The 25,279-nt window shown below is 40.0% G+C and overlaps 4 protein-coding genes across 6 annotated transcripts in view; 1 reads left to right on the forward strand and 3 right to left on the reverse strand.

Moving 5' to 3' along the window:
* The window catches only part of wu:fj29h11 (protein NO VEIN), a 39,674-nt gene extending 31,832 nt beyond the window's left edge, over positions 1-7,842 (reverse strand). The window contains exons 1-6 of one of the 2 annotated variants that reach the window (XM_035145719.2): positions 7,490-7,842; positions 6,217-6,288; positions 1,859-2,934; positions 864-1,062; positions 387-754; positions 12-137 (exon numbers count right to left, since the gene is read on the reverse strand). In XM_035145719.2, the coding sequence (XP_035001610.2) occupies positions 12-137; positions 387-754; positions 864-1,062; positions 1,859-2,923 (1,758 nt within the window). In that variant the 5' untranslated portion in view covers positions 2,924-2,934; positions 6,217-6,288; positions 7,490-7,842. Of the gene's footprint in view, positions 1-11; positions 138-386; positions 755-863; positions 1,063-1,858; positions 2,935-5,278; positions 6,153-6,216; positions 6,289-7,489 lie in introns of those variants that run through there. The other variant, XM_035145720.2, reaches the window with a different exon arrangement.
* A 707-nt stretch (positions 7,843-8,549) lies between these two features.
* LOC118100908 lies at positions 8,550-18,300 on the reverse strand. The gene is made up of 12 exons (XM_047338423.1): positions 18,137-18,300; positions 16,989-17,197; positions 16,232-16,358; positions 15,390-15,484; positions 15,115-15,295; positions 14,869-14,962; positions 12,149-12,378; positions 10,723-10,934; positions 9,796-9,922; positions 9,570-9,664; positions 9,245-9,425; positions 8,550-9,120 (listed from the first exon to the last, which is right to left on the reverse strand). Exons 1-12 carry the CDS (start codon positions 18,273-18,275, stop codon positions 8,984-8,986), a joined length of 1,827 nt encoding a protein of 608 aa, XP_047194379.1. The 5' UTR covers positions 18,276-18,300; the 3' UTR covers positions 8,550-8,983.
* Positions 18,301-19,514: 1,214 nt separating this feature from the next.
* On the forward strand, positions 19,515-21,220 carry LOC118100971 (nuclear factor 7, brain-like). Its single transcript, XM_035146537.2, has one exon. The coding sequence runs from the start codon at positions 19,621-19,623 to the stop codon at positions 21,001-21,003; it is 1,383 nt and encodes a 460-aa protein (XP_035002428.2). The 5' UTR covers positions 19,515-19,620; the 3' UTR covers positions 21,004-21,220.
* A 571-nt stretch (positions 21,221-21,791) lies between these two features.
* Positions 21,792-25,279, reverse strand: part of si:ch211-176g6.2 (ras-associating and dilute domain-containing protein) — a 29,197-nt gene continuing 25,709 nt past the window's right edge. Inside the window, exons 15-18 of one of the 2 annotated variants that reach the window (XM_035146536.2) lie at positions 24,876-25,083; positions 24,576-24,790; positions 23,639-23,778; positions 21,792-23,530 (exon numbers count right to left, since the gene is read on the reverse strand). In XM_035146536.2, coding sequence (XP_035002427.2) covers positions 23,437-23,530; positions 23,639-23,778; positions 24,576-24,790; positions 24,876-25,083 — 657 coding nt within the window. In that variant the 3' untranslated portion in view covers positions 21,792-23,436. Of the gene's footprint in view, positions 23,531-23,638; positions 23,779-24,575; positions 24,791-24,875; positions 25,222-25,279 lie in introns of both variants that reach the window. The other variant, XM_035146535.2, reaches the window with a different exon arrangement.

The raw sequence follows: 25,279 nt of genomic DNA on the forward strand, positions 1-25,279 counted from the left end.
TGTTTGCAAACCTCTATGAACATGTTGATTTCTCTTATGATGTACTGGAGGTTTCTTAGAGCTGGAACATTCCCGGGTCTGATGTTCACGTGTTTCAAAGAGGAAATCTGCATCAGCACACATGCCTTGGATATCACCTGGACAGAGGTGGTGTCAAACATCATATTTAATGATAATGAGTTCATCTGTTTGAGGTGGTGGAGGGCTTTGACCTTTGGACAGAGCCATGCAGCCTCAATGATTTCCCTTTCTTATAGACTTTATGTTATGCTAAGCTACTTGCCTGCTGGCTTTAGCTTCATAGTTAGCGATGATTTTATCAAAAGCGAGTAAGTGTATTTCCCAAAATGTTGATCTATTCCTCGAAGCGTCAGTGTGCTCCTCACCTTCTCTTCGGTGACCAGCTCTCCCTCTGCAGCGATGTCTCGGATCACACCCTCCATCAGACTGTTGACTGTATCCGGATCCATGACCCTGTTCCTACTCCGCCTTGTGAGCTCCTCCCCATCCCCCTCCATGGCCTCTACTGCCCGCATATTAGCTCCATGGACCTCTCTGAGCTGCGCATGATAAGCTTCTTTGAACACAGGGAAAGTGTCCCCTCTCAGTGTCGCATCTTTCACTTTGGTCTTCTGTGCTCTGGTCAAGTTCACATCTGACCCCAGTTTTGGAAATTCAGACCCGGAGAGGAAGTCAAGTGTACCGACTGGTTGCTGCTGCTTTTTTTCAGGCTCTCTTGGAGGATTATCTGTTGCTGAGGAAGGACATGATGACATTTGTTTGTTTCATAAGCATGGATATGTGACAGTCTTTGTTTTTTAACACAAGAAGGGTGATGTTGTCATGGAGTGTTGCCATCCTACCTGCAGTTGTCGGCAATACGACAGGGTTGGGACTTGCTGTTGCTGCCTCTTGAGATGACAGATTTTTAGAGTCAGAGGCTTGGCAGCTGTCGTACAGGGACATGTACTGTGCCAGAGGAAGCCTCTCACCAAACTGACGGAAATAGACGGTTTGGAGCTGGTCGATTGTTGGAGCAGTCAACTGGTAGTTCTTAATCACCTGGAACACATCAATAAACTGTTACTGACTAGGTGGTTCAAAAGTAAGATGAGGTGAAAGGCATGATTCAATATCCAAATGTAAACTATGTTAAAGGAAATGGCTGATTTATCGTGTGTGTGTGTGTGTGTGTGTGTGTGTGTGTGTGTGTGTGTGTGTGTGTGTGTGTGTGTGTGTGTGTGTGTGTGTGTGTGTGTGTGTGTGTGTGTGTGTGTGTGTGTGTGTGTGTGTAAAATACACTCTGTAGTGCTGGACTGAAAGGACATAGCTCGTGTTTTTTTTCATTATCTACATTTAAAAAAAGACATGAGTTTATTGTGATTCAGTCCCACATGGGAGCTGTGCTCCTGCCAAAATGTACTCATTGGAACAAGTGAGTATTAATCCTCAACTAAAAAGTAGTGGAATACACTATCAACTTCAGTTTGAGTAAGATTTGTTTAGAACTGCAGCACCAGATTTACGACATTACTGGGCACTTTAAAAAATACTATATATGCTGTATTTGTAACCACTTTTCATACATTGCAATCTATAGGATCCAATAAGCTTATGTGTGATTAACATATATGAAGTTGACTATAGAGGTTTGGAAAGTATTAAGTTTATGTTTGATACATTTCACAAGACACAGCAACTTGGTTTAGGCTACTGCAGCAAAGCAAATATGAGCTTATGATAGAGTAATTGTACTCAAAGATATTAATGCTGTATGCTTAATGAATAAATGCTAAAAAATAAACATGACCAGAATAAAAAATACTCAGTGTTTCATATATTTGTGGAAATAACTGACCTCTAAGACTCTCTTGTACAGCTGCTGTTGGGTCAGTTGTTCAGCTGGTTTGGATGCAGCAAAGAGCGGGTTATGAGGAAGACCATGGGTTGTGAATAAAGATGCAGTGGAATGCAAAGGAGGATCCAGAGGGCTGATTCCTGCTTGAGCGAGGGGCACGTGGTGAGGGCTGACATCTACCTTTGGCATGGTAACAGTCGGGGTAGTGGCTGTATCTCCACTAAGTGATTCAGTTTCCTGTGGAGTTGCAGACCTACTGTTCTTCGTAGCGTTCGTGGAATTCCCACTTTCCGGTTGATTTTGAGGCTGATGAATCTTATGGAACACCACTTGGTCTTTCAAAACTAGATCTCCTTTCAAAAATACTACCAGGGCGGAAATATTTTTGAAGCCCAAAAGGGCTAATGCTATATGTCTGTGATATTTCTGACGGTAGACTTTACCCAACGTTTTCAGAGGAATTCCACGTGGCTGTTCTTTAATCAGAGCCAAAACATTTTCTAGGACAATCTCAATCATCTCACTGTCTTCTGTAGTTTCTGCTGATGATCCAGCTCCAGCTTCTGCTTCCCCCTGACTCTCAAACAGATGGTCCTTGTGAAACACCACTTCCCCTTCCACAACCAGATGACTATGCAGTGAGGCGACAAGGCTTGCCATGGTGTCAAAGCCCAAAGGGGATAAAACCAGCTTCTTGTGGTATGTGCGGTTGTAGATTACAGCCAGTTTTTTAATGGGAATTCCATCTTTTTGCTGCTTCACTAGGGACACTACATTTTCCAAAACCATCTTGATATTCTCGTCCTCTGTTGGTGGAGTTGATACCCCAACTGCAGATCCAGCCCTCCTCGCATGGTAGTGGGTTTTGTGAAACACCTTTTTCCTCTCAACAATCAGATCCCTATCCAGAAAGGCTAATAGACTAGCTGTTGAGTCGAAGCCCAGAGATGATAGACACAGATTGCTTTGGTAAGCCTGCTGGTAGTATAGGCTCAGTTTTTTCAAGGGGATCCCAGCTTGCTGCTGTTCCACCATAGCCACTACATTTTCCAGAACCTCCTCCATCTTGATTAACACTGTCAGAGGAAGAAGAAACCACCGTTAATGGGAAAACACAATGTACTGCCATGTATTTTAGCAAAGGTTTATGCTGTCACTACAATGCTACCTTTGCTGTTTAAGTAATGTGCTTTAAAACACACCAAGGTATCAAATAAAGAAGAAATCTAAATGATGGTGATCGAAGGAAAGAATACTTTAAAATATAAACTGTCAATATTAATGATATTTTTCAAATGTTTTCTTACTGGTGCTAATTAAAGAATGACCGATTCGCTGGGCAAATATAGAGTTGCAAGAAGACTTAAACCCATAAACCCGCTGGATTTATCAGATTTATAGATTATTGATTTGTCTTATGATATGGTCATATCTTCATCTGTTACCATTTTGAACAAGCACAATCTATTTTAACTAGGAACAAAGAAATCATTGTTTTGCTCTTGTCCACACCATAACAAAAATATTCAAACACAGTGTAGATCGGAAACTGTATTTTAACACCTTGGCTAATGACATTAACAAAAGCTAACTGGAGTGAAGAGTTGGCAAACCTGGAGTACAATAAGTGACACAAGATTGGATATTAATCAGCCTACACTACACAAACCGTCTATAAATGGAAACAATTCAGTTCTGTGGCTACTCTCCCTGGAAGTTGACTTACAATGATAAGAGGTGTTTTGTGGACCCATTCAAAAAGTTAATTTGTTTGTTCAGGAAATGCACGAATGGCAATGTATACAAAAATGTATCCCAAGATTCCTTCAGAATGTTGTTGCAGGTCAGATCTGCAGCTACCGCTTGTTTGAGGTTATTGCTGCGGAATCACATTTGATTATTAAACAAATGAAAAGACTGATTTGCATTTTCCAGCAGCACTGCGAATGTCTCGTGTGTTCAAATAGGAAATGAAAGATTAAAATTGCTTGTGTGTTATTAGCTTAGGCACTTTGTGTTTTTCTCTACATTTTATTTAGATGATCTGATCAAAATTATGATTGTATTGGAAATGTTAACCATGTATTTAATGTCCTTCTACTCCATGAACTTCCCTTCACCTTGTGCATGGTACAGACTCTGTTATGTTCTCTGCTGTATTTGCTGCTTGATTCATGAAGACAGCTTTGTCTTAAGGATATTCCATAACAATTTAGAATTAATGCAAAATAATCCCCATAAATTTCCAAATTCATAGAATACTTTAGCATATTATTTCACTTTTACGGTCCACATTTTTACTGCTTTGGCCCCCTCATTGATTCAAAAAGCTGGACATGTTACACTTAAGCTTTGCTGAAGGAGCTTTGATATTAGCAGTATGGGGGAGGCAGCCCTCACAAGTTAGGGCAAGGGACTGAAGAACATCCACCATGAGATGACTACGAGACAGCCCACCAATCCAGACATTTTACAACTTGACAAAAAGCACAGCTAAAAGAGCATGTGGAGAATGAGCTGCCTCCGACCAGCGTATGATCGACTTTAACTGCTGAAATACTTTGGGCACTTAAGGTGGCGGATTCACGCTATTCATACAAATTAATGTAGCGATGTTTGGATCCCTTTTATCAAATATGTTTGCAAACTGAGAGATTGTTGTTGGTTTACATGTAGGAGCACCAAAACAATAATTGGGTGTTTTCGTCATGCCTCTGCATGCAAAAGTGTGTGTTTATTGCCCTTTGAGAATTCTTATTTAACTTCTCTCACAAATAATTTCCTATATTCAGCTGAATAGGACCGAGTTTTCCACACCACACTGTGATGCAGAAGTCTGACAAAGAGGAGCTCACACAGATATTTATGATATTCTAGTTATACAACTCTTGTCAGATGGAGGAAACACTTTGAACAATAATACTTCCTTTAACGCAATCAGTTTGATAAGAAGAACACTGTCAACTGTGTCACCTGTTTAGCTATTTGAGAAAACTCTGGTTACAAATGTCCTGCAGGCCATAAGGAAAACAAAGGTAAAACTCTTGTACTTTCCACAATTACTTTTTAAACAAATTTGAAGAAAGAATGTTTTTCACTTGAACAATCAAAAAACTCCCGAGGGAGTCTAAAGCTCTGCATGAAACTACATTCAAATGTAACCGCACAAACAGACAGTGTTTACATAGATATGGTCTACGATCCTGTGTCCTGTGACACATCTTCTCAAAAATAAAATCTATTCACTGTATTTTTATTTTGTCAAACCATATCTTTTACATAACAGAATTAAGTATTAAGTATTTTAAAATCTGTTTAGTCTTTAGTCATAATATTAGCAGCATATATTGAGGCACAAAGATAAACTAGAGTCTAATTTGCATGAAGAATAAGCAGAAAGCAGAGGCAGGTTGTTCTTACCTATTCCTTCGTATGACAAGTTCTGCTGTTCATCTCCCTCAGAGTTTCAACTATCATATGAACCCGTATCAACCTTCCTGCCTATTTTATAATCCCACCCCCTCCCCTGCGGTTTCCTTCTCACCATAATGGCAGAGAAACGAAACTGAAAGCAAACGGCAGGCTCATTCAAGTCTATTGGGTCAGCCACACGCCCTCGTTCCTGTAAATGGTTATGCCACAACACACAGACACAGCAATAGAAGGAGGCAACCAAAAAACAGCTGGGGGCAGTCGTGCATCTTAACTTTACTGAAGCACTAATTCATCTAAATGTCCGTGCTTTTAATGTTCAAATGATATTTGGTGGGACTTAATGTTACAGTATTCAGCAGACATGTTGATGAAAGTAAGCAAAGCTGCAATGTAAGGGGACGTCAGTGACGAAGACAGAAGGGAAAACAAAAGAGAAGGAGATTGAGGGTGAAGCTTTGAGTTTCACATTCCTGGCCAGCACCCGCCCATTTCCCTCAGCTGAGTAATAAACCATGTGATCTGATTACAGCCACAGTCCATGCGATGTGTCACTGGTAAAAACAAACCTAAACCTAAGAAAATGAAACAGACTAGAAAATGTAAAATAGACATTGTTATTGCCTCGCTCCTGCGCATGGCTTTGCACATTTTGCTGTTTCATGTCCTCCTCACATTACTCAGCAAACGATGACTTCACAACCTGATCCTGAACAGGGCACCGTACCCTTTGCTGCACAGATCTATGAGTTACAATGACATCATGGCTGCCACAAGATATTGGGAGGAGGACAATTAAAGGAGCACTCTACGGCTGCGTGAATTGAACGAGCAGCAGTGTTTTCATGTTCTCTTTGTACCTCTGGCCCCAGCTTTTACAATGTATTTCTTTAGGGTTTATGACGAACCAAGCCACAGCAACATACCTTGTATTGGTCAGCTTGGAACTATGTTGTCAGTGCTTCATGTCTTCTCTCTCCTCACTGTTAGGGCCATACCTTACAACATGGGGAAATCAATGTAGATGATGAGGAGGAGGAGGAATGCAAGAGGGGATGGTGATGATGACAACAGCTGACAGCAGGATTTTTGTCTGAGCAGCTGTGAAACTAAGTTAAAACATGACATTGAATCAAAGGAATCTGTAATATGTTGAGTCATGACAAGTGGGTCATAACCCTTTTCGACCCAGGTGAACCTGGTGTTAATGCTGGACCGGTGCTATAGGCCTGGTTCAGAGTGGGTTTGACTTGCAAACCTTTTTAGACCCAGTTTGCTTTTTCACAGGCGCGAGCCACCATAGAGCCACGTCATTACTTCACTGTACACATCACTCTCTACAACGCTACAAGCACATCAACAATGGCGGTGACGTTTTCTTTTTCTAATCAATGGTCAGGATAGTCTCAACAGAGGCCCTGACGGAAGTGATTCTTTTTCCAGACCAGCAAAGCGCTGGTGTCAGAGTCAAACCAGGTTTTCTGGCCAAGAGACAAGTTCTTTGACTGCCAAAACTCAAAGAACTGGTTCAGGTTTACAGGCACTGGCTCCGAAGCTGCACTCCGAGTGTCTAGGTGGAAAAGGGGCTGTGGATGTGCTTCAGTGTTTACACATATGGTCGAAAAGGGGTGAAATGACACACTTGGCTCAACAGACTCCTTTATTTAGACGACAATATATATAAGATAAAATATTCCTTTATTAGTCCCACAATGGGGGAATTTGCAGTATTACAGCGGCAAGAGTCAAAAAGGCATCAGCAAGTAATAAGTAACATGCAATATATACATTTACAGACACACACACACACACACATGACTATACATGAATTTAAGCATGGGATATACATCTCCTTTTCCATACATTTGTTTTTCACTATCGCCTAAACTGCATTCTCCACTGCTGATATCAAGTCAAATGAACAACAAACTACAGGCTGCCAGACAGTAACGGTAACGGTTCTTTTTTTAACTTCTTTTTTCTACTTCTTTTTATTGTAAAGCACTTTGAGCTGCAGTGAATGTACGAAAGGTGCAATATAAATAACATGTATTAATATTATTACTGTGGCAGCCAATGGTAGCAGCCGGTAAAGTACCAGTTAACTGTGTGAGCTGTTGTGATCTCACAATAAACCTGAAACCGAGTTGAACCACTGATTTAAACCCCAGTTAAATGTGGCGGACTCTCTCCATCTACCTGTTACTGAGCCAGGCATCCCCCCATTTGTTGCAGTTGTCGGGTGAGTCCCTGACTTCTCTCCGCACTGAAGGGATCACAACACGGAAGCGCGTTAAACGGACGGACCGTGCTAGCAAGCGTTAGCCAGCGTTAGCAAACAATACCAGGCGTGTTGCGGTTTAACTTTACACTAATCGCACTAACCGGTCAACAACGGGCTTTTGAATAACCACTGTCACCGTATTTGAGTTGTATAATCTTAGCTCTGCTGAGATTAAGCGCCATATGATACAGAAGAAGCGAAACTCTGTAACCTAACGCTATTGTTTGCTAATGCTAGCCGGCTGCCTAGCTAACCACATGCTGCATTCAAGTCACTTGGCGCAAATCGGAAATACGAACTCTCTCCCCCCTGAACTGTCCGTACAAAATAAAAATTGAATCAATATTAGTATTACAATCACAAATGATATATCATCTCAGCTTCATGTCGACGCCTGCTTCATGAGGATTCGAGTTTAGTCTTGTCCCCTATTTTTCGTGGATGTTTAAAGCTGTCTTCTTCCTGGTAAATTATAAAATATTGGTTCATTTTAGCCAGTCCCTTTCCCCACTTTTATGTTTTTATTATGGGTGTAAAACAGTAGGGGGCCGCACACGAACAACTATGTAGAGTTCACAGGTTTCAGAGCTACTCTAACTTAAGATGGATGACAGAGACATGTTCTCGCAGGGACCCTGAATGCAGCATTGTGTTGAAAACAAAGTGACATCATTTTCGACAGAATCGAAACTGTTCCACGCGAGTACTCTAATTTCTTGAACTAAAGCTCAGATGGCAGAATACAAATTTAACACGTGTCATCTTATTTTGAGTTCCTAAAGCAAACCGCCTTAAATCTTGTTACCCCAAAAAGTAATCTGACAACAACACGATGCCTTAATGCACCAGAAATTATTAAGTAATAAAGTAGAATAAATAATTACCATACATTTCCACTTTCTCTTTTTCATTCTTAACATTTTATAATTCAATATTAGGAGACAGTGTCAGTAAATACACAGTTAAATACAAACAGACAATTGCACCTTTAATTTTTTCCCAACCAGCACCATCCCCATGTTCCACTGTTCAGACAGGGTATTTAAAAAAAAAACAGGATGTTATGTAGTGAATGAGGAAGCAAATAAAAATAGAATAGGAATACATTTAGGAACAGAAGATGGAAGTTTTATATCATAGTTAGCTTTGAGCATAATCAGGCCTGCCTTGGTCATCTTGGCAAGACATAGGATTAGCAGTCCATGCTGAAAGCCACAGTTATATTTGAGAAAGCCTTTGATATATATATCTCAACACAAAGGATTTGAAATAAAGTCAAGAAGATGAGACTGCAGCTTTCTAATTAAGATAAGTAATTAGAAAGTAATGCTGGTAATGGCAGTAATACTAATGATCTGTCTCTTAAGAAAGATGCATATTTTGTGCATCATTGTATGGCGGGGTGATTATCATTGAGTGTGCTCATCAAATCTATTTTGATCCCATACAAATTTATATTTGATATCATTAATTTTGTCTTTGTAAACAGCATCAAAGTACTCTGCCTCGGCCACTGTCAGTTGGTTTTTCCAGTCTCCAGTTATTCCTGAAACACAACACAGAAGAGGAATCATTTGAGGGAACAATTTGTGAAAATATGTCCTTATTTTAATGGACAGTGGACCACATCTACGAACAGTACTGTGTGTATTATTTAATGAAACACACACCTTTCCTGAGAAATTCTGACTTTGTCCTGTCCAATATTTCACAAGGAACAGCAGAGTAGTTTGACATGTTGTTCTGCTTCATATTCTTGAACAAACATCGGTCTGTTATCTTCTCTATCACCTCTGTGCCCAGAGGCTTCTCCAAGTACTGAGCAATTCTGGCTACAGAGTCCTTCAGGTCCTGCACCAAAGAAAAGAGAAACAACTTAGCTCACATTCCTACGAGAATTCATAAATTATCACGTATTCTGAGGTCAGAATTGTTCCAAAAAACATTGTAAAGAGATTTTGGTCGGACGTTTTCAGGAGTACTGCTAAAGCTCACCATTATCATCTCTTCATAGGAGATGTACATGATGCGATCTTTATCTTCAGCATTCAGCCAACCCTTTATATGATCAAACCATGAACCGTAACAAACTAGAAGGGAGAGAAAATCACACTAAGTATTTAACATATATTACAATGATCTATTATCAGTTGAGGGTTTCTGTCACTTAGTGTATTTTATTATGAATACTGTATTGCATAGGTGTAACACTTAGCCCGACCTTTTCCATCAAGGAACTTGTGGAGGAACTCTCTCTGTGGGCCTGGGTTCACCAGGAATGAGGCCACTTCAGAATAATGTAAGAAAGATGTAAACACATCTTTGGGATTCCTCATGACATAGATGACCTGTAGTGAGAATGACATTGCTGAATCAATTATAGCACATGGAACTCTTCAACTACGCCTGTGGTATATCAAATTACACTTCAATCTGCTCTGTTTTAATTTCTCACATAGCATTTTCTGTAGTTGTGTAGGCCTTTTGAGTGGCAGCAAATACAAATGCCTGTGATGTAGTTGAGTTTAGAGGATTTGACATAGTAGAATCCTGAAACCTGGGAGGTTGACCTCCGGACCATGTGGACGTGTACTTCAGTGGCAGGACCACCTACCCTGTAATTCTTACTGGTACATACACAGAGTTATGAAGTATCACGTAATTTCGAGAATAGCTGGGAGTTCAATCAGGCAAATGAAAGCACTCGTATGATTGATAAACATGTTGGAGAAGGACGGGAGCCAGAAAGAGCAGTCATAAAAATGAAGAAGCTGTATAAAGGCTAGAGTGAGTATTGTGCCTTTTTCATGACAGCTATGTTACATTAGAAGTAATTTCAATGAGAGAGAAATGGTACATACGTAAGGCAAGGCAAATTTATTTGCTAAGCACATTTCCACAGCAGCCCAATTCAAGATAAAAAAGGCATGTCAAAATGTCAAAGCAACATTAGACAATACAAAGATCATATAGACTGAGGAGTAAAATAAACAGAATAATATGAAATACATGGGTAGAAAGTTACTTTGCAGAGTAAGAAATTAGCAACAGTTTGATTTCAAACTGCAAACAGTTAAGTCTTCACCCTGGATGTAATAGAAGTGAGAGTTGCAGCCGACCTGTAGTTCTCTGTGTAAGACAGATTTACCTTTGGCTTTACTTCAAAGAAGCCTGGAGGCATCATGTTGTAGTGGAAGTGAGTCGTGAACATGCGAGGAGACGGCCTTTTTTCTAGGTTAAGGTCGCAGGACCTATACATCTCCAACCAGGGCACTCGGTCCCAGTTGTGGAGAGACTCAACGGAGGCCGGATCGCCTCCACTCATGGTCAGTGGGACAATCTCCTGCATCCAAGTTGTGCCTAAATAAAGAAAACAGGTTTCAGTGGGCAGGCTAAGCAAACAGTATTAACAAATATTATTATAAACAAATAAAGTGGTTCTTAGTTGTTTCTCGAGCTGCTTCTGTAAGCATACGGTACATTTATCAACCTTTTTGTTGAGGAAAACAGAAAGGCGCAGTATGGTCTGAGTTTTATTCACACTGAGTTGTGCTCCTCTAAAAGAATTAGCGAAGAGTCCAAGGTAAATAATTCCTCCTGTTTGCAGATGACACAAATATTTTTTGGTTCTGGCCTGAATATGATTTAGTTAAACAGTTCAAAGTTACAGATAGTGTTTGTGAAACAGTAAAACTTAAAATGGGGTTTGATGAAAATGTATTATTTTTAAATTGGAGTAATGCCAAATTCATGACTTTTGGTAATTGAAAAAGTTTTTGGGTGTTGTAATAGATGACACACTTACTTGGAAACCACTTATAGAATAAATAAAGGGGAAAGTGAGCAAAAGTATTGTAGTCCTGTACAAAGCGAAGGGCAGTTAAGATATTTTACATTGTTCACTTATTCCTCCACGTTTTGTTTATAGCACCGAGGTGTTGGGCAACACATATAAAACTAATATTAGACCCTTGTATGTATTACAGAAAAGAGCATTAAGACTTAAAATCAAAGTCAATGTAAGAGAACATACCAGTGAACTGTTTAAGAAGTCACATGGGTTAAAGGTTAAAGATGTGGTTGATTTACAAATATTATTGGTTATATTTAAAGCTGCTTCCTGAAACCCTGTAAAAACTGTTTACATTAATATCAAATGATGAGGATTAGAGACGGAGGTATAATATCAGACATCCATATCCACGCACTACATTAAATAGGAAAAAAATTATGAAAACGAACTAACTAACTTTAAGTAATATTTATGTTATGATGATTGCTACTGATTATTGTACAACTGATTTGTTATGTGATTTGGGGAAAGAAAGGAAATCAATAAAGGGATGACCTTTTTGATATATTCTTTATATGAAAGGAGCATTTGATCGAAGACTTTTCTTCTCTGTGTTCCTTTTTCGTTCATGGAATGCGTACAAATAAAAGTGTATTGTGCATCCAAAATGTCTCTGTGGCTACTATGGGGTGTTACGAGTTAAAGAGCTAGTCTCAACTTGACACAATTTGTCGACATAATTTGCGCAACTAATGCACACAATACAGAAGTGTGAACTTACCTGACTTGGGATATGTTACAATGATAATATCATCGTGGCGAAGCGTGAAGTCGTCGTAGTATTGCAGGCTGTGTGGAGTGTGCAGCCCTGAAGGCAGATACACCCCTTTGTACAGCGTGTACAGGTCAGCCTCAGTCATACTGTCGTTCAAGGAGAAAAACCACGAGTCGTGTGCAGCAGCTTCAGCAAACAGGTCGCTTCCACAGGCTGAACACTCACTTTTATTGCTTTATATTGACTAACCTCCGGTCGCAGGGGTTGTTGTGGACTGACCTGACCTCATCTCAGCCCTGCCCTCTTCAATATCATATCACATTTGATTTTGTTAGAGCACGTCTCTCTCTGTCTGTCTCTGTCTCTCTCTGTCCCCCCATGTAGTACTGCCAATCTCCCATAGTTTTCTCTCTCTCTCTCTCTCTCTCTCTCTCTCTCTCTCTCTCTCTCTCTCTCTCTCTCTCTCTCTCTCTCTCTCTGTATGTTGAAATCATTCAACACAAAGTAACCTAAGGCCTGATTTTGTTAGAGCACGTCTCTCTCTGTCTCTCTCTGTCCCCCCATGTAGTACTGCCAATCTCCCATAGTTTTCTCTCTCTCTCTCTCTCTCTCTCTCTCTCTCTCTCTCTCTCTCTCTGTGTTGAAATCATTCAACACAAAGTAGCCTAAGGCCTGATTTTGTTAGAGCACGTCTCTCTCTGAACTCTCACTAGCCGTGAGCAACAGTACTAAGCAGTACAAGAAGTCCTAACATTAATGTTGGCTGTTATGAAGTGTATCAAAAGATACTCAGAAAGTTACTTGTTGGCATTATCATTGTAATACACAGCTGTAAGCATTCATATAGTACATGTAAACCTAAAAATGCATGGAATGGATAGATATTAGGTGTGGTTTGAAGTAGTCTAGGCTTATGGATGTGATATTTGCCGACAAGACAGACAAGTTTGAGAATATTGTTAGTAGATTTTGAGCCTGGATTACAATTCAGTAATAAGACTTTGTCTTCTACCTTTGGTGGCAATCTAATGAAAGTTGAATTAATCAACAGAGCTACTTCAACACAGAACAATTTAAAGGAGTATATTCATAGAATAAATAAGTAAATGATTAACTTCGATCTACCGAAAGTACATACTGGTCTGTAATTATCTTACTGTTTCATTGGAACTAACAGTATAGTCAAGTATGCCCTCTGCTGTTGTGCTTGTGAATTACAATGCTCCCAACAAACCCCGCTTGGTGACACTAAGGTACACAACTGAAGATATGTCCCTAACAGCCGTTGGTGGTAACTTACATCCGATAACATCAGCTGGTGGTAGGCATTAATTAGTGCGGTAGAACGTACTGGGATATTCTCCATCTTGTCCTATGTTCTAAAATGGGAAAGCGTTTAGTTTAAAAAGGCATAGAGGTAATGATGTCTTATCTACTGAGCAGGTGACATGACTTTCATAGTACTGCCATACAAGCCAGTAGCCAGTCGAATTTACCTTTAGCCTCAGTGTCCCCTCAAGTTCAGCCTGTATCATTGCTTACAAGAACAGAACAAAAAACAGAGTCAGAGACACGCACAGAGGACAGAGACACGCTGGGCAGACACGCAAGGGAGACACACGAGAGACACTCATGAGAGACTGAGCTGAAAAGCGGGACGCCAGCAGAAAGTGCTGGCAACTTAAGTTGAGTTTGTCGAGGTTATGTTGGCACTGTGTGAAGTTAATAAAAGAAGCTGAAAAGCAACCTGTCCGTCTCTGGCTGTGTGTGGGAGACCCCGGTGGCATGGTCAATTGCCACAAAGACCTTTAAACGTACAAGGGATGTTCAACTTCTTGTCCTATATTCTAAATAAATATTCATATTGTATTTTTCAATGATCTGTAAGATAAACATCTAAACCATCAGTGAACGATTCAGCTGCTGCTTCTATAATTTACCCCAAAGAATTATTTTCATTTTTTTTATCGTGATAAAAGATGAGTCATCAAAGTGCAATCCAAATATTTCATTTTTATCAGTTAAAAAAAAAATGGAAGATAGCTCAATGAAATAAAATGAGAAAAACCTTGAGGCAGTCACACTCTTAAACTGGGGAAGTGACCAAAAGGCTCAAATACACATGAAATTGACACCTGAGATCACATGTTGTTAACGCGTTATCAATGCGTGTTTTATGTGTTGTCAACGTGTTGTTGTTTCAGAGGTGCCTTAGGGGACTAACTTCCTGATTATTTTGATCTGGCTGTATAGATTACTAGAGCTGGGTGTCTTCTGAGTAACCACGGAAATGTCCCTCCTCCTCCTTTCCTTTTACTCACAGTGCTTGTCCACTCAATGTCCACATCCTGTAGCTATGTGTCAGACACTTAAAGAAAAGGGTGAACACCTCTTTTTCAGAGCACAAAGATTCTTTATTCGGGTCAAAGTATATTAACATAAGCAAATCTGTTCATCAACAGTTCTGTAAGAGAGTTGGTTACTTTTACTCAAGAGAAGAGTATTGCGAAAATCACGTACTTCTCAGGAAAACACTTATATGCAGGGATGTTTTCTTCAGGAGATTCTAAGCTTGAGTCGATGAAAACTTTTTATGTTATTGTTAGTTAATTGGCAGCTTTCAGTATATTCCTGTTATAGAACCATAACCAACTCCGTCTTCTTTTCAGGTCTTTGTGCATCATTGTGTGTTGGGATGATTACGGTTATTTTAATTCCATGGAAACTTATACTTGACATCCTTCATTTTGAACTTGTAAACAACATCAAAGTACTCTGCCTCTGCCACTGTTAGTTGGTTTGTCCAGTCTCCAGTTACTCCTGAAACACAACACACAAGAGGAATCATTTGAGGGAACAATTTCTGAAAATGTGTCCTTAATTGAATGAACTGTTTTGTTTTTTATTCAGAAGTATAGCATGTAATTTCATTTTAACTCATAGTAACCGTGCTGTTGTTTATTGAAACACACCTTTTCTTAAAAAGTCTGACTTTGTCCTGTCCCATATTTCAGCAGGAACGACAGAGTAGTTTGACATGTTGTTCTGCTTCATATTCTTGAACAAACATCGGTCTGTTATCTTCTCTATCACCTCTGGGGTCAGAGGCTTCTCCAAGTACTGAGCAATTCTGGCCACAGAGTCCTTCAGGTCCTGCACCAAAGAAAAGAGAAACAGCTCAGCTCACATTCCTCCATTAATTCTTCAGTTGTCACTATGTATTTTATGAGGTACTGCTAAATCTCACCATTATCATCTCTTCATAGGAGATGTACATGATGCGATCTTTATCTTCAGCATTCAGCCAACCCTTTATATGATCAAACCATGAACCATGACAAACTAGAAGGGAGAGAAAATCACAAATTAAAATTTTGTTTAACAATTATTCATTAACTTTAATGTATGTATAATAATAATACATTTATTTAGAGGCGCCTTTCCCAGCACTAAAGGTCATTAATTGCCTCCCCTATGGCCATAACTATTTCATGAATTTAATTGAGGATTTACTGTCACCTACTGTCTTGTGTACTGCATTTTATTGTATTGCATTTTATTGTAATATGAATAAATACTTTAAAGCTTTTTTCAGACATACACTGAACTGCTTAGAGCCTCTGGATTTTCTCTGGTCAACTCCTTAGCAAAAACTCTACAGAAAATCTGAATGAGCTAATGTGGGAATACAGCAGGAGATCCTCTTCAGGATTAACCACGAGTGAGTGGGTGTGTTGATGGCACAACAGATATAGATACAGAAATAAAAAAGAACAATAACAATAAATATCTCAGGATCAAAAAGTGGTTCTATACAGAGGACACCGACTAAGATGAGAGCTTTTGGTGATCAGGGCTCTAAACAAAAACATATGATCTCTGCAGTGGAACAAATATGTTACATCCAGCTTCTGCATGCTGCGCCACCCCTCACCTAAATACAAGATTTCTGTTATGGATGTATCTGACCTGAGAATCTCCTGCCGTGTTCATGTGTGAAAGGCAAACTCTGGAAAAGGTCTGGACACAATTCTGCGAGTTCATGTCTGTAATGGGCTTTAGATGCATAGGTGTAATAGTGAGGCCAACCTTTTCCCTCAAGGAACTTCTGGAGGAACTCGCTTTGTGGGCCTGGTTTCACCATATGGATGGCTGCATCGGAATAATGTAAGAAAGATGTGAACACATCTTTGGGATTCCTCATGAGATAGATGACCTGCAGTGACAATATGACATCCATTAATGATTTAAAGAACTCTGAACATCAATCCCCTCCCAGTCTTGATTGATGACTGATTTGTCTTCCCTGTTGCCCTCTGACTTCCCAGTTACAGTACAATTATCTTGAAAGGCCCTGTGACTCACTCTCGTCACAGTCTGAAGCTACTGTGTAAAATGCTCAAAGTATTTAATAGGTATGAACAAAGAGGATTAACAAGCTACTGGTGATGTCCTTTAAACACGGCCCATGCTGATTTGTAGTGAGCAGCTGTCAGCCAATTAAGAGTTACCACAAGTACAACCTTTTTATATTGTGAAGATATTTAACTGTTGGTGATTTATAGTGCAATGTTTTAGGTTAATTAGGTGTTCATGTTGCAATTTATCACCTTGTTTATTGAGTGGTAAACTTTTATTTTCAGATTTCCCTGCAATTGTAGAAGTAGTTAGTGTGTAGCATAACTTTAAAGTCTTTTATTTACCGTCATTTTAGAACTACACTCCTGTGCATCTGTGTATTTACATTTTGCCTCCCCAAAGGTGTCATATTCAACAACATCACAGGTCTTTGGAATAATTTGCTGCTACTTCGACTGTAAATAAACAAACTGTATGGCAGCCGTGCCTTTGGCTTTGCTTCAAAGAAGCTTGGTAGCATCATGTTGTACAGGAAGTGTGTACAATATATGCGCGGTGACGGCCTCTGTGAAAAGTCAGAGTGGTACTGATTCACCTCCAGCCAGGGAACACGGTCCCAGCTGAGAGAACTCTTGACAGAGGCTGGGTCTCCTCCACTGAGGATCAGGGGGACAATCTCCTTCAGCCAGGACGTACCTGAACAGGGTTCAAGAATAGTTGAATCAAGGAAAACTGGCGTTGTAGGTACAAGACAACATCTGTTTACTTTTCTCCTTAAGATTTGTGATCAGATCAACTGGTTAGTCTAAAAAGGGCTGCAGATATGTAACCATTATCGGGTTTGTCAGAACTGAAGAAGCCTTTTGGATAACAGGTAAAAAACCTTCAAGAAACACAAGTTAGTTAGTTCAGCTGCCGATCTACACTAACCCTAACCCCCCTACAACTTCTGAAGGATGAACAGAAAGAATCAGGCTTCAAAACAACACCATGCAACTGTTTTACGTTTAAAATAGCAGCTTCAAAATTACTTTGATTGTACACTGTCTTTTAATAGTAATAATAGTGCTGCTGTAGTCCCCACTCCTGTCTCTTCATAATGTCACTTTGAAGAGCTTAACCGTCAGCCCCGGCAAGTTCAACAGTGATACCAAACTGTGGATCAGTTAGCAAGATCTTTTAAAACCAACTAGTGTTTATTATAAGCATTTCAACTTTTTGAAAAATCACGAATTTTAAACAGAGTTTTTGGTAAAGTGGCAGCACTACATCACTTTAAGTAACCACTCTCATATGGAATGAACTTAAAAAATCCACACAATATGCAACTATTATACCATAGTTCAGGGGTCGGCAACCTTTACTATCAAAAGAGCCACAGTTCACACTTAAAATTAACTAGTTCAAAATTCAGTTCATGCAGATGAAAATGAACTAATCCACGTTCATAGTTAATTTTTTTAAATTTTGAACTAAGTTCACGGTTCCAAAAATGAACTAGTTCACGTTCATAGTTCATTTTTTATGAACTATGAATGTGAATTTAAATATATGTATAGCTACTCATTAAAAATAATACTTGGCCTGAAATATTCCTACAACAAGTAGGAGCTTAAGTTTGAATCAACAACTTACCTGACTTGGGATATGTTACAATGATGATATCATCCTGGCGAAAAGTAAACTCTTCATATATTTTCAGGCCCTCCGCTACGTGCAGGTATGAACTAAGATAAATCCCTTTGTACCAAAAGTACATGTCGGCCTCAGTCATAGTTCAAAGCAAAGACTGACCAGAATGTCAGCAGCAGGCTCGGGGAACTGATTCAGCTGTCTAATGAAATGATGCTGTGGCTTATCGCTGATAGTCTATATATCTCTCTTGCTTTCCCTTTATAAATAGGTTTAGGCAAATGTGGGAAGTTTAACTATATATGACAGTTACCAAACCAAACATGTTCAAGTCAATTCAATTCAATTTTTTATTTGTATTGCGCCAAATCATAATAAACAATATCTCAAGGCACTTTACATAGAAGGTAAAGACCTGAACATGTATCGAGAAATCCAACAGTTCCCACAATGAGCAGCACTTAGGTGACTGTGGAGACAAAAAAATCATCCGTCATTAACTGGAAGAAACCTCTAGCACAGGGGTCGGCAACCTTTACTATCAAAAGAGCCATTTTTCCCCCTCTTCCCCCAAATAAAATTTGTCTGGAGTTGCAAAACATATTTGATAACACAGCTTATGAAGTTTTATATATAGTAATACTCAGTGTTGTGCTAGCTCACTCTTAAATGAACTAGTTCACGTTCACTTGTTTAGTTTTTTTATTGGCACTTTAACACTGAGTCCTGGGTGGGGCCCTAATAATCTGTCTATAAGTAGGATTTGAGACTCAGATAGTTTCAGGTTTTTTAAATTGAGTTATATACGTTTATTCATGAATTATAACTTTTTTAAATGTACAATCATTGGACGATTTCATACTTTCTACTCACACACAAATTATTACGCAAACCTGAGCTGATTTGTGTCTATAAAACCCTTTTTTTCTTTTCTGACACTGTGTCCATTCGTTTGCACTTCTTTCTCATTAATGGGACTTCAGCCACAACTCTCTCCTCTGCACTTCCAGACTTTTGTCTGTAGGATCTGACACAAACCTCTTCTTGACAAAGTTAATAATTTATCATATCATGCAGAACTAACTCTGAACTTTGAACACTCAGCAGACCACAATCATATTCAAGCAGCTATTTCACAACCAAGTCTCTTGTCTGTGGGAGCTTGTTGCTGCCAAATGACTTTTGACCAGTTATTTACTTTTACCAGTCCTGTCCTGGCACACCTCAGAAACCAGGAAACATCTGTTCCTCACGGAATCGACGCAGGCTGAAAACCAGACAATCACATTCACCTTCCAAACCAAACTAAACCAAACGTCCTCTGTGTGAGTCCAGCTACAGGAAAGAAGAGTAAAACTACAACCTGCCGACGCTCCACACACTGACCGTGAGTTTAACAAACACCTCAACTCAAAGTGGAAGTAAACCCCGGTGAAGTTCGTGGAGCTGTGACTGACTGTCTGTTTTCAGCTTCACCTGGAGACTCAATGGCTTCCAGATCACGAGAGGATCTCTACTGTTCCGTCTGCCAGGATGTCTTCAGAGATCCTGTCATTCTGTCATGTAGCCACAGCTTCTGTAAAGATTGTGTGAAGAGCTGGTGGAAAGTCAAAGAAGTGAAAGAGTGTCCACTTTGTAAGAGAAGATCTTCAATGAACGAACCAGCTAACCTGGCGTTAAAGAACCTGTGTGAGGCCTACTTGCAGGAGAGAGATCAGAGCTCTTCACATGCTCTCTGCAGTCTGCACTCAGAGAAACTCAGACTCTTCTGTCTGGACCATCAGCAGCCAGTGTGTGTCATCTGCAGAGATTCAGAAATACACACCGACCACAAATTCCGACCCATCGAAGAAGCTGCAAAACAACCCAAGAAGCAGCTTCAGGAAACTCTGGAGCCCTTGAAGAAGAAGTTAAAGTGTTTTGAACATGTTAAAGTAGAATTTGACCAAACAGCAGAACACATTAAGGTCCAGGCCGGACGCACAGAGAGGCAGATCAAAGAGCAGTTTAAAAAGCTTCACCAGTTTCTGGAGGAGGAAGAGGAGGCCAGGATGGCTGCACTGAGGGAGGAAGAGGAGCAGAAGAGTCGGATGATGAAGGAGAAGATTGAGGCTCTGGGCGGAGACATAACGGCTCTTTCAGAGACAATCAGAACCACAGAGGACGAGCTGAGAGCTGAAGACGCCTCGTTGCTGCTCAACTACAAGGCTGCGGTGGAACGAGTCCAGCAGCACCCCCTGCTGGATGATCCACAGCTGGCCTCAGGAGCTCTGATAGACGAGGCCAAACACCTGAGCAACCTGAGCTTCAACATCTGGAACACGATGAAGGACATGGTCTCCTACAGTCCTGTGGTTCTGGACCCAAACTCTGCTCATCCAAGACTCCTCCTGTCTGGAGATCTGACCAGTTTGAGACAAAGGAGGAAACAGCAGCTTCCTAACAATCCAGAGAGGTTTGATTATTACCACTTAGTCCTGGGATCTGAGGGTTTTCACTCAGGGACTCACAGCTGGGACGTCCAGGTTGGAGACAATATATGCTGGGCACTGGGTGTGTTGGGAGAGTCTGTCCAGAGGAAGAGAAACAAACAGTCTGGATTATGGGGAATACTGTTCCATGGAGGTACATACTCAACAGTGTCATCACCAATATCTGTTCTCTCTGCGCAGAAGATCGAGAGGATCAGAGTGAAACTGGACTGGAACAGAGGAGAAGTGTCGTTCTCTGATCCAGACACTCACACACACATTCACACCTTCACACACACTTTCACTCAGAAGATGTTTCCATTCTTTCACATTATGGATGATTCCCCAGTGAAGCTGTTACCTGTGAGTGTCTCTGTGACAGTGGATCAGAGCAGGTAGAGATAGAGATTTTATTCATCATGTTGTTTCTTCAAGACAAATCTGCTCAATTTAACTGTTAAACTGCGCTCGTTATTCTAAAGCTTTGTTTATTTCTCCTTTCACTTCTCACTCATTTTATTGCTACTGTCGACTTTTTCATGTGTGTAAAAAGATGGCTTGTTTATTTATTTTCATGGAAAATGTTTTTTTTTAATCATTTTGATCTTGTGTGGGTCCATGAAGTCGAGCAAACTGATGAAGATCCACATAAATAACACATTTATTAATACGATACAATATACTTTATTGTCCGTTTAGGGACATTTGTTTTGGACTTTTTGTAATAATATAGGATAATCATTGTTCATATTCAACAAACTTTATTAAAACTCACAAACATGAGACATGATTCATGTTTAATTACATAAAGTCTATTCACATGTGATATAATCCAACATATATTATCTTGTCTGTTTAATGTGATGAAGCCAAAATCATTTTGTATGTAAAAGTGTTTATTCAACGGCAGCCTAGTGAATTATGTGATTTGAATATTGTGATAAAAAAATAATAAAAACTATAAAACAGAAACAGAGTTTTGACCTTTTGAAAGTTGAAATGTAAATATAACACTAGGGCTGTGCGGACAGGGACCGGGCAAAACGGAAGAATAAACACTTCACCTCCTGTTAATTAAAGTTGTAAATCCTAGCGTAGCATTATGATGAATTTGCACTTGTTATGGAAACAGGGCACCAGCTCCAATTGGAGCAAATTTATGTATGTAATTAATAATCAGTCTGAAATCATGGTTTATCTTCATTCTTTATGTTAAAACAACACACAATGCAACAACCAAATATGAGATTTATTGACTAATATCTACTAGAAATGGAATATTTACAAGGGTGATAAATCAGGGATTATGCAAAATGAAATAAATGAACAATATAAATTTATAGCAATGAAATTGAAAGGTGAACATTTGGATGAGATGGATTTGGATAATTTACATTACGCTTTCGACAAGGCTTCTGTAGACAGTTTCTGAAATGTTCTTACAGCCTATGATCCAATTTCCTGATGAGATTCAAGCGCTGTATTGCTTTTTTTTACAACTGTATTCTGTTTTTATTGTTAAACTTTATCTGCAATCAAATAAGAAGGCTACTAAATTCGTTATTGTAGTGTAGAGGAGTTCTTGCATTCAGGCTAACTGTATCAGAGGTTCTGTATCTCACTCAGTGGTTGATCTGCTATAAACTCTATGATCCACTGTATAGCTGTATATATTTAGCCAATTAATCTCCATAAAACCTTCACAATGGTCCTTTAAACATGAATTACTTCTACCCCAGTTTAGCCTATGAGGTCAATGGTTTAACATTTGAGAACTGATGATAATGATGAAAACGTAAACCTGTTCCCTAAACCCCCTCCTCCTACACTTTTTTAATGTCTGATAAAATGTCAGTTGGGATTTCTTAACTTGTTTCCTTACTAAACTGGTGATTATTTCAGTTCAAATTTTAACAGCTGAATCTCAGTAAATTACAAAAGTCTACTGACCGGACACATTCCTCCCCCTGGCTATGCCTCAAAATCCTGTCCATGTCCCTATGGAGCAATTCGTTGTACAGCCAGCAATGAGTGCATTACAACAACAGACAGACAATCAATGAATACAGTGTAGTTTGGTTATACAAGGATTAAATAGCTTTTAACAACAGCCCATATTCCTGCAGTACTCCCAACTAAACCGAGAGCTCTTGGCACCCACATCCACAATGGAGGCTTTGAACCTGGCCCACTCAGATTACATGTCCCAAGGCTCCTCTGAGGTGCAAAGTGGGGGGGAGGTTGGAGTTAAAGATCCCATGGACAAGGGCCTCAATTCGATGGTCCCAGTTTACCCTCGCTATTCCCCTGCAATGCAAAACTAACTCCCCGTTAGGTGGTGATCAGTTGACAGCTGTGTCAATTAAGGACAAAACATCTCATGGGCCGATAAGACAAAAAAGCGAAGACAACTGCCTCAGCCCAACAGCCACGTCGGCCCACCAGGAAAGTGCCCTGGTATGCCAGATGGCCAGTCCAGCCCTGTATGTATGGATGATTTTGGTACTAGACACCACTGATTACAGACATTATCAAGACAGTCAAGGAAAATATGTATTTTGAAAGGCTTGGAGCATCTATAATGTAAACCAACGAAGCTATTATAGAGGCTTGTGATGGAAGAACATTTTAACAATCTTAATGTAGATTTTTTCTTAAATCTGTCACCTAACTGTAGTTATAAATCTCAGTTGAGCAGCGAAAATCTGGTACTCGCTTCAAGCAGGATTTCATAGTGCGCTGAAAATTCTACAAACTCTTCTTGACAGATTTAAGTGTGCTTCGGATGCTTCATCAGTCTCTTGGTTAGAAAAAGCGGTGTGAAAAATCCAGTCAGCATCCGGTCTTAATAGCCTCAGCCATCCAACCACACCTGGTCACCAATAATCTCAGTTTGTCACCCGATAACTGGATCAGCTCTTTTCCACTGACAGACACAAAACAGAGACAAAGAAGCAGAAGAGATATTTAAGAAAGTGATATCTTAATTTCATGTTTGAATATATGTTTGTTCAGATCTGGACTTTATCCTTACCTCTTGTGGTCCAGCCCAAGCAGACTGACTCCATTTACAGCCAGGATCCTGTCTCCTGGTAGCAGCTTCTTACACCGGGCTGCAGGGGAGTCTGGAACCACTGAGCGGATGAAGATGCCTTTCACCCTCAAGGATGTTTCCTGGAGGATCAGGTCAAAATGTTACTTTTGAACTATGTTCAAAATGTTGTAGTTGACTGCTACACTCCCACAAGTGTCAATCCCCTTTGAGATAAATGCATGAGCCTGCTGTTATGTTCACAATGACAGTGCTAACATGCTAATGATGTGCAGTAATCATCTTAACTAAGTGTATTAGCTTGCTAACACTTGTGCTAACATTTGTAAATTAGTGGCAACACAAAGAAAAAAATCATACAGGATGATAGTTGTTTGCTTTGAATAAGGAAGTGTCATGACTTTGAACTCTTTGGAGTTTTTGGTTTTTGATGAACACTTTTCTTAGTGGATATTTTGCTTGTGTTTTGTTTATTGACTATTACCTGTGCTTCCTTGTGTTTAGCTTGTGTTCAGTCATTTTCCCTTGAGTTCTGTGTTTCCTGTTTTATTTAGAAATTTTGCTCCTTGTGTGTCCGTAGCTTTATTTCCTGCCTTTGTCCTGTTTCCCCGCCCTTGTGATCGTCTGCACCTGTTCCTAATGTGTTTCACCTGTGTTCAATCAGCTGGAAGTCGGCAGTATATGAGTGAAGCATGACGAATGCTCAGTTCAGTCAGTAAATACTCTCAATAAATACTAGTCCTCAAGACTGCTCAAGATCCAAGAAAAGTCCCTGTTGTCTCACTGCTGTCATATAATGTGGCTGCAGAACTGCTTTCACATATTCACCTGCACCATCAACAACTGTGGTCAAATGTAACTATGGCAATAGGAAGATACATTTCATAGTTTTTCACTCATTTACATATCCCTCACTCACCCTTGTGTCAACCAGAGCAAGGCCAAGTCCTCTTTCACCCTTTTCCAGTTCCAAGCTGAACACCTCCCCATTATTGTCATTATAATGGTTGTCCTCTTCTTCCTTCTCCTGCTGCTCCTCCTCCTCCTTTAGTTCCAAAATTCTTTTCATATTGGGGCAGTCTGTCTTCAAACGGTCTACCTTCAATGCAGCCAGACATTCAAATACTAATCCACCTAAGAGAGAACAAAATAGGACAGATATTCAGTTCATTTTCAAGCACATGACAGCCTTAAAAAGTCTTTCTATACCTTTCTATACCTTTGTCAGGTGCATCTACATCGTAGGTCCAGGGAAGTGTCTCACTGTCGGCCTTTGTCCATTTATCCTGGCCTGCCTTTACCAAACTAACAAGATCTATGAGGGGGGTGTTGGGTGGGGTGAGGAGACAGGAGGGGTCCAGAGCTGACCTCCTCATCTCACTTGTCATCTTTGTCTCTCTGATTTGCTGCTCCAGACTTCTTAGCTTCTGCGACAAAAGGAAGGCGCCACATGAACTGAACTCATCCAGGTAGTGGGTGCAGAGAGGAGAGGGTGGTGATGGGGGTGATGGAGGTGAGGCATCAGGGGTAGCAGATGGGAATGGGAGGCTCTGAACTGTACCACTCTGGGTGATAAACGGCATCAGAACAAGAGGGATAAATTAGAAAAACACATTTAATAAT

Source organism: Hippoglossus stenolepis, chromosome 21 (assembly GCF_022539355.2).
Source record: "Hippoglossus stenolepis isolate QCI-W04-F060 chromosome 21, HSTE1.2, whole genome shotgun sequence".
NCBI lineage: Eukaryota > Metazoa > Chordata > Actinopteri > Pleuronectiformes > Pleuronectidae > Hippoglossus > Hippoglossus stenolepis.

Bases quoted from the DNA above. Each gene is read 5' to 3' on its own strand.
- LOC118100908 (XM_047338423.1), bottom strand. From the start codon at position 18,275: ATGACTGAGGCCGACATGTACTTTTGGTACAAAGGGATTTATCTTAGT. The intron at 17,198-18,136 runs GTAAGTTGTTGA...AACCCTGTTCAG, and splicing joins TGTAACATATCCCAAGTCAG to GTACGTCCTGGCTGAAGGAG. The intron at 10,935-12,148 runs GTAAGTTCACAC...TTCTTTATTTAG, and splicing joins TGTAACATATCCCAAGTCAG to GCACAACTTGGATGCAGGAG.
- LOC118100971 (XM_035146537.2), top strand. From the start codon at position 19,621: ATGGCTTCCAGATCACGAGAGGATCTCTACTGTTCCGTCTGCCAGGAT.